Source organism: Dryas octopetala, chromosome 6 (genome assembly GCF_963921425.1).
Source record: "Dryas octopetala chromosome 6, drDryOcto1.1, whole genome shotgun sequence".
NCBI classification, from domain to species: Eukaryota; Viridiplantae; Streptophyta; class Magnoliopsida; order Rosales; family Rosaceae; genus Dryas; species Dryas octopetala.
The window spans coordinates 7,696,916-7,707,186 of NC_141371.1; the positions used below are offsets into that span (position 1 = coordinate 7,696,916).

Consider the following 10,271-nt stretch of genomic DNA (forward strand, 5'->3'; position numbering starts at 1 on the left):
TTTGGCGCCAAAAATTATAAAAAAACATAACTTAAGTTTTATTTGTACAAAGTTAACCTATTTTATTATTACAACTTTTTAGGTAAGTTTCGAAACTGGTCTGCCAAATCAACTGCAACTCTTTTTTTAAGGTGGATGTTCGAAGGGGAGAAGGAAGGAGAGAGAGAGAGAGAGAGAGAGATAGAGAGAGAGAGAGAGGATGGGCTGGGTGGGTCGGGTGAAGGGGGAAGGAGGTGGTCGGTGAGGGAGGGGGAGGGAGGGGCTCAGTGTGTGTGTGTTTTTTTTTTTTTTTTTTCGGAATTGATGAGGTGTGTTGTGATGAAATTTTTTAAAAAATGGATAAAATAGGGATATTAGGGCAATTGGAGGGGTGTGTTAAGAGAAATTTTAAATTTTAGAAAATGATAGGAAGTGTGTAGGAGAAAAAAAGAGAAAAATGGTGTGCAAATGGCAGCACTCTTAATTTATCCCCAAATTTAAAATTTGAGTTTTATTAAAATTGTCCTAAGATTGCAAGTAACATAAACACATTGATCGAATGTGAAATTTTGAAATCATAACAAATATGTTTTCATGGTAAAATATAGGAACCAAAATCTTTTTTTTTTTCCTAAATATCAATACAAATGCACAATTATCAATTTATCATAGCTTTTTATTTTAAATCAAATATTAGTATTTCTTAAATAATAAGAGAATTAGGTAGAGCCGTAGAGGCACCAATTCAGAATAAATAATACTATAAGCACAAATTTTTTTTTTTTCTGATTATAATACTAGTAAGCACAAACTTTTTTTTTTTTTTTTCTGATTTGTTACCACCTAATGTGGCAGATAATATGAAAGTAATTTTTTACCACCACAGTAGACCCACATATTACTTTCAAAATTAATTTAAATTTTGTTCTCTTTTTTTTTTTTTTTTCCTTTGAAGTTTTTTAGAAAGAAAATAATAAAATAAGTTTGACATAAAATTCAGTAGAGAATCCAAGTCAGGAAATTTGTAGTAAAATAACCTTTATAAATTATTAGCCAATTGAGATTTGACAGACAGTAATTGATAAGAGGACAAACACAACGATATAAGTTGTAGGTCCTTGTACCACGGTGTCATAAAAAAATGTGTGTTGTTTTCGTAAAGTACAATGATAATAGTGTAAACATGTAACTAATACAAACCAACATCAATGACCAATTATTATTGACCATTCATTTAATATAAAGTTAATTTCAAATCTACAAAAAAGACCATGTTTCACTACATTTTAATATTTGGTATAAAATCTCATCTCTTTTTTTTTTTTTTTTTTTCCTGTAATATTATGATATGTAAACTGTTCATGAAATATGGATTAAATCATACTTTACTTACATGCAAAGTAGATGTTAATCAGTAATTAGTAAGAGGTAGATGAAGACGAAGTTGCAAACGCGGATTTTGCTTGGCGTTGGCTCAGTTTCATGTACAAACCCTGCAACAAACGGCAGCCCTGTCAGCAAACCTTATAAAGCACCTTGCCCAAAGAGGAAAATCTAATCCAATCTTATTTAATATTGTATTCCTGTTTGTCCTCTCACTTTCTTAAAAAACATGCTACACATTATAATATTCACGCTTAAATCACAACCAGGTCAAAAAGATGCAGCTTGGATGAGTAAATATTATATGTATCATATTGATTATTGACCACACCCATATGGATCTCACAATCAATATGGTAAGAATAGTTTTGTTTGTTTTATATATCTATGCTACTAAGGCAAATATACAAGAGCTATCCAGATAACACTGTTTTTGTTGATCATGTATCACTTTATCTTTTCTGAAAACAGTTTTTTTTTTTTTTTTTCCTCTTTGTTATTTATGGATGCTTAAAAGGAAGAGAATTTCTGAAAACAGTTTTTGAATAGAAATACCAAACGCCTCCTAAATTTCTTATCAGGATTTGAATTTTGGGGTAGTCTGTAAAATTCTTGCATGAGAGTTGAAAAACATTACATTTGTGGTGTGAATTGTTGCTCCTGTTGTCATGCTAATGTTCTGATCTGGGACCAGCTCAAAGTTGAGGTGCTGAATAAATATTGCTAGAGCAACAATAGCCTCCAACAAAGCAAACTGATCACCAACACACTTTCTTGGTCCTCCACTGAATGGAATGAACCTACAGTATATAATTTTGCTTACCCACAGTTTAATGCTCATTGGAATAATGTAAACAAAAAATAAAGATAATGTATTTGAGCTTCAGGTTGAATATTGAGCATGTACTTCTTAAAAGAACACCAAAAGGTTAGGAAAAGAATCCAGAAATTATGTTGCTACTGCTGCACCCCAAAAAGGGCATAAACTATGAGTACCTGAAATCCGTGTTTGTTTCATTAGGTACGGGGCCTTCCAAATCAAATCTTTCTGGTGCAAACTCTTCTGCTCTCTCCCATACCTTGTAAAATGACCCAAAAAAAAAAAAGGAAGGAAAAACACACACCAAAAACATTTTTAGTTACCAAGAATATATGGGAAACCAATTCAAATTTCAATATGTTTAACATGTATACTTGAACTAGGGTGGAAGGCATAAAAAATGGGTGGAGTTTAAAATCTAGAAGAAAAGAATGTGAAATTTCTAAAATTAAAAAAAAGTTTATCAAAACTTAAGATGATACCTCTGAAGAATGATGGATATTATAGACTGATATCATAATATCTTGACCAGGATTGACTTTGTAATTTCCAGGGAGCACGTCAGCAACTTGAGCTCTTCTTATCAAAACCTAAATAAATTATAATTTATAACAGTAGAACCATCAAGAAAAACATGAGTCAACATACTATACAATGGTTTTTAGTTTTTCAGAATTGCATTACAGTTCACATAAATGGAAGAGAAGAACTGTAACCTACAGGAGGATGTGGGAAGAGACGCATTGATTCCATTATGCAGCGTGTCAAGAACTTTAGATCCTTTATGTTGTCATAGGAAGGAGGCCGTCCCTGTAACACTGTATCAACTTCTTGTTGAGCTTTCACCAATGAGTGGGAATTCTGCATTAATGAAAATAAGCAGATACATGAAGAATCTATTCTTCATATAATTGGTACCTCTGGCATGAGAGAATTACATAAAAGGAAAGCATACCTTACTTAGAAGATAAAGCGTCCAAGTCAACACTGAACCAGTTGTCTCATGTCCAGCAACCAACATAGACAAAAGATCATCTCGTAATTGTACACTTGAAACCTGAAAAATATAGCATCCTCAGTCTTCACTTTAGAACTAAATTTAAAAACAGTAAGACTGTAAGACCAAATTTGGATTAATGTAAACTTATTAACTCAATCTCAATCCTTCATAGCAAAATACGTAGATTAATAAGCGCCTCTTCAGTCTTCTCGCACAAACATTTAAATGCATATATACAAAAATCCAGTAAACCAAGCATAAGGTCACTTGCACAGAGAACTTAGATTTCAAGCTAAGCTAATAAATGCATGTAATGATAAAACTTATGAATATGGGATTCACCAAAACCTTCATTGTTAACTTTTATGATGCTCGCAATATAAGAAATGACTTAATCAATTTTGTTAAGGGCAGTGTCAAAGTTCAGAGAGCAATTACATATCTCCCATTAAAATAGTTGAAAAAAGAGTATTAAGCAAAGGTTCAAGTCAAATAAAGCACACTAGTTAAAGCAGAATGAGATGAGCATTTTCTGTGTATGCATCTGCAGATAATCCGTTCTCAACCATTTACATTCATAACACTGTTTCTATGTAAGAAGATGAATGCTTTTTTTTGAAAAAAAAAAAAAATATATATATATATATATATATCAGTGTTCCCTATTCAACATGAACCTTACTTCTCTCAAAGAAGCCTATAAACGTTTATTGAAACACAGTAGCTGACATTCCTATCCAAAATAAACCTCTCTAACTGTGAATTTTAAGGATATAAGAGAACATTTATCATGATGAAAGCTAGTATATGCAGACCTCTTCTCTACTTGCAAGCAAAAACCGAAGGACGCTTGGATCAGCATCATTTATATATTCTTCCCCATCAATTCTTTCACCCTCAGCTTCCACAATTTCTTTGCACTTAGCAATAAGTTCTTCAACAGCACTCCTGATCACTGAAACTGATTTTTCAGCTTTTATCTGTCTTGGGATTATCTTACACAAAGCATTAACCTGCACCAAAACACAAAAAAAGAAAAAGAAGAAAAAGGAATCACCAACTACGATCACAACCCCAAAAAAAAGGAAAAAAAAAAAAAAAAGCAAAGAAGCGCAAGATTAGGAGATTTGAAAGAACTTGCCTTCCAATAGGGTAATATATCAGTAGAACGAAGCTCTGCCTCTTTCAGTGCAGTGTAAACAGCATCAATAACAGGACTATCAGAGGTAAGAGAATCAAAATTGTAGTTAAATAAAGACAGGCCTATAACATCAAGAGTTAATTGAGAAAATTTCTCCTCCATGTTTACATCCGTTCCATTAAGTGCATCAGATTGTAACTTCTCCACTAATCTCTCAGCACATTTGCAAAACACCCGATCAACTATCACGGACAAGTACTTCTTATGAAGAGATGGCACCACAGCCCTGCGCCTCGCCTACTATGAATCAGATATCATGCTCAAATGAGATGGAAAAAAGCTAACTGTGCCATATCCAGTTCCATCTATTTATCGTCACAGGTTGAAAACTTGTTGGGTGAAAACTACAGTAACATGAAGCATTACTCATGAAACCATATATTAAAATTCCATGCACTAAATGGGTAACCTCTATCTCTACAATCCCTTTGAAAACTCAACAGAACAAGTTTATCAATGCAATCATCCCCTAATGATATGCAAGATTTGGTAGCACAAAAGATTAAATAAGCATTTCCATTCCTTTCTCTCAATGTATTCCTCAACCAACAGGCCTATGAATTAAGAAAAAAAAAAAAAAAAAGTTCTTTTCTTTTTCTTCCCAACAATCATCATCATGAACCATACATCAATGGAACCAGATTGGTATCCCAAAAACCTTAATGAAACTATGAAAGAGGAGTCTCCTGTTCATTACTCAATGTCCCAAAACGACAGACCACAAAGTACCACATTACTAACAAAACACCACCCATATCTAATTACAGCAACTAAGAACCACACAAAGCATAAAAATAGCGGTAAACAGAATAGAACGAACTACACCCAACATACGAAATCAAACAAACTTCGATTTTTCTAACAAGAAATTGAATAGCATTACCGTCCAAAGTGGGCCTTCAGCAATGGCAAAACCCGACCCAAACAAAAACGCGGAGACCTCAGCAACAAGACCCTTAGCATACTTGCCGTAGTTCCTAAGCACGTGCTTAGCAATAGCAGGGTCACTGACCACCACGAAATTTCTGGGCCCAGCGGCGAGCCTGTAAATGGGTCCGTACTGGTTCATCCACTTGAACAGCGGCAGAAACAGAGCACCACCCAGAAGCTCAGAGACGTCCTCGAGCTTGGCACTGGCAATGGGTATGCCCGAGTCGTCGTTTTTGGACGCGGTTAGGGACCGAGTCAGGGAAGTGAGCCAGTCCGGGCTGACCCACGAGCTGGGTTTGGAGCTTCTGGTGGTGGGTTTGGAGTTTGAGTTAGAGTTTGAGGTTGAGGTGGGTTCCTTGTCAACGGAGGCTTTGACGGAGAGAGAGTGAAATGGAGTGGCGCGTTTGAGAGAAGAAGGGGTTGTTGGGAGGATAGAGAAAGAGGAGGAGAAGGAGAAGGAGAGAGAGTGCGCCATGGTTGTGTGTCCTCTAATGCTGTACAAGTTTTACTAACCAACTGTTTTTCCCACTCTGCAACTAAATAAGGACATCATCTTCAACAACAGTAAAGAAAGGCAAACAAACACATCCTCAGCAAAAAAAGTGTGATCTTTTTTTGAGCCTCGTTTTCGGGTCGACTCAATAGGCTGGTTCAGTCGAAATGGGCCAAGACCGAAGAAATATTTGGGCCAAAAGATTCAATCCGTAGTCCAAGTCCATTTGGTTGGCCCAGCTCACTCTTGCCTTTATAGTTTTCTCCCGTAGTCCAAGAGACCAAGACCATGAAATGAGCATATGTGGATACGAATGTTGCATATCTTATACCAGTTACCTTGTCAAATTCAAAATTTCCCACCCCGAGATAAAAAACAAAAACAGAAAAAAAAAAAAACCTTATGAATTAGGGATATACCCAAATTAAATGGGTTGTGTGAGGCTGACACACCTAAGTTACACCTGAAACTAGAGATAAAAGAATCATTTGAAATGTATTTTTCTGATCCACCATGGTAATATTTCTTTTTTCGAGCTTTGATCTTATCATTGACTCTGATACCCAACTAGGTCTCGTGCTTATGTCATGTCATTCCGCATTCATGTTAAATTGTAGTTAACTTTATTTTGACCTGTTTAATTATTAATTATTTAATAATTATGTTATGTTCGCACTAACACATATATATTGTTAGCTAAAAATTTGAAACTAAGCACCCTTTGCACTATCATATCTCAAGGTGAATAGTGTATGATGAACCTTGAAGCTCTGTTTGAGTGGGCCTTGAGCATCGTAGGGTGGGCCTTGAGGCATTCCAAGATGCATCTTGTGACATATGCGAGGTGTAAAGTGTACCTTTAGAGGGAGACAAAGAAAATTCACTTGATCTTGATACAATACATATTAAGAAATGAAAAACAAAATTAATTATTTTCTTCGTATAATAGTAGTTAAATGTTTGAAACTAACCTAATCTGTTTAATATTTGTGTAAATGGATCGTGTCATAAATGAATTTGTGCCAAATAATATTTAATTTGAATTCACTATATAATGTCGGATTCAAATTGTGTTAAAATTATGATCCCTGATTGTATATATACAAAATCTTTCTCATAAAACTAAGGCTTAATTGTGTTTTTACCACCCAAAGTTTACATTGATTCTCACTTTACCACCCAGAATTTTATTTGTTCCACTTTACCACCCAAAGTTTACATTAATTCTCACTTTACCACCCAGAAATTTATTTGTCCCACTTTACCACCCAAAGTTTACATTGATTCCCACTTTACCACCAAAAACTATTTTTCATGTCCCAGTTAACCTTTTTCCGTCTATTCTGTCACTCTAGATTCAGGGGATAAAGTAGAAATCAATGTAAACTTTAGGTGGTAAAGTGGGAATCAATGTAAACTTTGGGTGGTAAAGTGGGACAGATAAAGTTCTGGGTAATAAAGTGAGAATCAATGTAAACTTTGGGTGGTAAAGTGAGACAAATAAAGTTTTGGGTGGTAAAGTGGGAATCACCCCAAACTTTGGGTGGTAAAAACACAATTAAGCCTAAAACTAAATACAAAATTGAGATGTGACAGATTAAAATGAGAGAGATTGTATAGGAGATTTTTTCCAATGGCGGGTGGTTGCCCTAAATGCCACCATATCGCTTGTAGCCAACTACCACCATCATGTAGCTAAACTAAGACCAATTTTTCCAAGTCAAGATCATGTCGGCCTAGAGCCATGGGTCCAAGCCATCTATACCAGTATTAAACCACAGAATTTGACCCAGGCGGCTTGAATTTTTAAGTTTACATTGCTAAAAAGTCAATCCAATTTCTGTTGAATGAGTGGAAAATCAAACCCACCTGCTATTCGAATTATTTGAATGCGATTAGCCTTCATGGTTTCCCCATCCCAATCCATAAAAGAAAATATCACATTTGGAATTTGCTTTGGGCAGGACAATCAAATTTTAAGCATCTAGGCATATTCTTTAAAGGAACTTAAAATCAATTTAAAATGTGGGGATCAAGAGGCCCAAAACTCTTATAAATATTTATACAAGATTATAATTTTTCAATGTAGGACAACACTCCACATTGCCAAAACACGTGGATATATAATTCATACTAGGTGAAGTGTAGCACACGCATGTGGCCACTCGACTAACACACGTGGCTGAACCTACTCTAATACCATGAAGAAAATCGGGGCATTTAACCCAAAACCAATTGACAATTGGAGGAGATGCCCAAAACCCTTATAAGCTATTACACAATACTTATAGTTTTTCCAATGTGGGACAACGTACTCTCCACATTCTCACATCCTTAATCACCGAGAAATTTTTTCATATGACTGTAACACCACATGTTATGTTGACGTTACCAATTCATTCAAAATATAACACGTGTACAATAATTAATATTTAAAACCCTAATCCCTAAACAATACCCTTAAAAATTATACATGTGTTATAATTTGAGTATATAAAATAACATTCCTGGGAGTATGGCATAGGTTACTTCAGCGCCGTGGCGCCTGGTACTCGAACATTGGCTCGGGACATTTTCTCTACCCCTTCTTACCCTGAAAAAATTAAAAATCAGGGACAACTCGCGTCCTTGTACCGATAACCATCTTTTGGCTAACCTAGCCTCCTCCGTCCCTCGGGACCAACAAGGGGTAGTACAGGAATATTCACTTGTTGTCCATCGACTATGCCTTTCGGCCATCCACATATCATGTGGTATTACGGTCACACATAAATTTTTTCCCTATTAATTGTTGATTAGGTATTTCAAAAATCCAAAATGCGATATAGTGATCGATCACAAAGAATAAATGAAATGTAGGGTTTGACCAAAAAAGAAAAGAAATGTAGGGCTTCTAATTCCAGTGATAGAATATTTATGAAAAAAATAAAGGAGAATATTTTTTAAAGAGCAATGCTTGGGTCCTTATATTTAAGGACTAATCTTGTTCTCATGGCTAATCAAATTAGCTCATGATGAGGTCCACCATTTCAATTTTTTTTTTTTTCCTCATAATGGAGCTCATTTAATTGGCTATGAGGACAAAATTGATTCTCAAACATGAGGACCCAAGCATTATTCTTTTTTTAAAACAAATTAAAAGAGTCTTATAAGCATACATAATTAAGTAATTTAAAGAGACGACCAGAAAAAACATGTGTACGTACGTGAAGAAACTAACAATAATATAAAAAATTCACATTATACAAAATATTTTTCTTACGTTACGTTCTTTGTAATATACTTTATTTCATGTTACTTTATTTGCTTGAAATGATAATTTGGTTGCGATGATCCAAACATTGATATTGAATCATCAGAATATATATCAAATAAAAGTAAGATTCAACTAAAACCTTCCTATAAAATTAAAAAGAAAAACTAAAACCTTGCAATATAGGGGATGCATTTGGATATTGAGCCGTACAAATAAATGGACTTCTATTGAAAAACTTGCAATAGGGCGTGCAATATTCCTCTAATCCTCTTCTTAAAAAAGTCAAATCCAATTGGTCTTTAAACAAAAGTCTAATAAATTAAACTGAAGTGAGTTATATATCATGTTGTCTATTTATACTCCCAACCACTTTGATGATATATATATATATATATGTGATTTAATTAATAATTTGCATGAGTAGACTTTTGTTTTGCATTGCATTTATGTAATAATTTATGTTAAGTTTTTGCCTCATTCAACGCTTTAAAAATCCTTCGCATGTGATCTGACCAAATAAAATTCATTCAAAATACAGTGTCAACCCATTAGAAATATATACATATATATATTTTATTAATAATTATGCGCCGTACATGTAATTTGAAGGGACTTTATTATAAATTAAAAACAGATTCTTATAAATTAAAGAACTTTATTATGAATTAAAAGGATTTTCTTATAAATTTTAAAACATTTCTGGTCTCCATCTAAAAACTATTTTTCTAAATGACCCAAACCTAATTATCTTTAATTTGAATTCATGCACGACCTCTTTCCGACAAAAGAAAAATTAAATATCATCCACTAGATTATATAGTCATTAATAACGCATCAATAATATTAAAGATATATACTAGCTATTATATCAAGTATTTAGATCTTCGATGAAATAATATTTCATTTACTCGATCATATGACTAACTTTAAATTTCATTTGTTTATAAAAATTGAAAAAGTTACTATGACATGTGCCACATTCATCATTTTTTTTTTTTTTAGTACAGGGGAGGGGGGAGGGTTCGAACCTGAGTGTGGAGGAGGGAGCTTTTGTCCTCGGCCAACTAGGCCAACCCAAATTCACGCCACATCCATCAATTGATAATTACAAATTGAGATTATAGTTTGGTCACTCTAACACTATTGGCCAACATATGTATAACTTGACTTTGCATATGCATATATAATAGTGATCGATGTGAGCTCGAT

General features: G+C 34.2%; 1 protein-coding gene across 1 annotated transcript; it reads right to left on the reverse strand.

The window, feature by feature from the left end:
* Positions 1-1,187: 1,187 nt before the first annotated feature.
* On the reverse strand, positions 1,188-5,906 carry LUT1 (Cytochrome P450 superfamily protein). The gene is made up of 9 exons (XM_086246668.1): positions 5,267-5,906; positions 4,324-4,620; positions 3,998-4,195; positions 3,138-3,239; positions 2,903-3,043; positions 2,665-2,772; positions 2,359-2,441; positions 2,000-2,162; positions 1,188-1,472 (listed from the first exon to the last, which is right to left on the reverse strand). Exons 1-9 carry the CDS (start codon positions 5,786-5,788, stop codon positions 1,398-1,400), a joined length of 1,689 nt encoding a protein of 562 aa, XP_086102794.1. The 5' UTR covers positions 5,789-5,906; the 3' UTR covers positions 1,188-1,397.
* Positions 5,907-10,271: the final 4,365 nt, after the last annotated feature.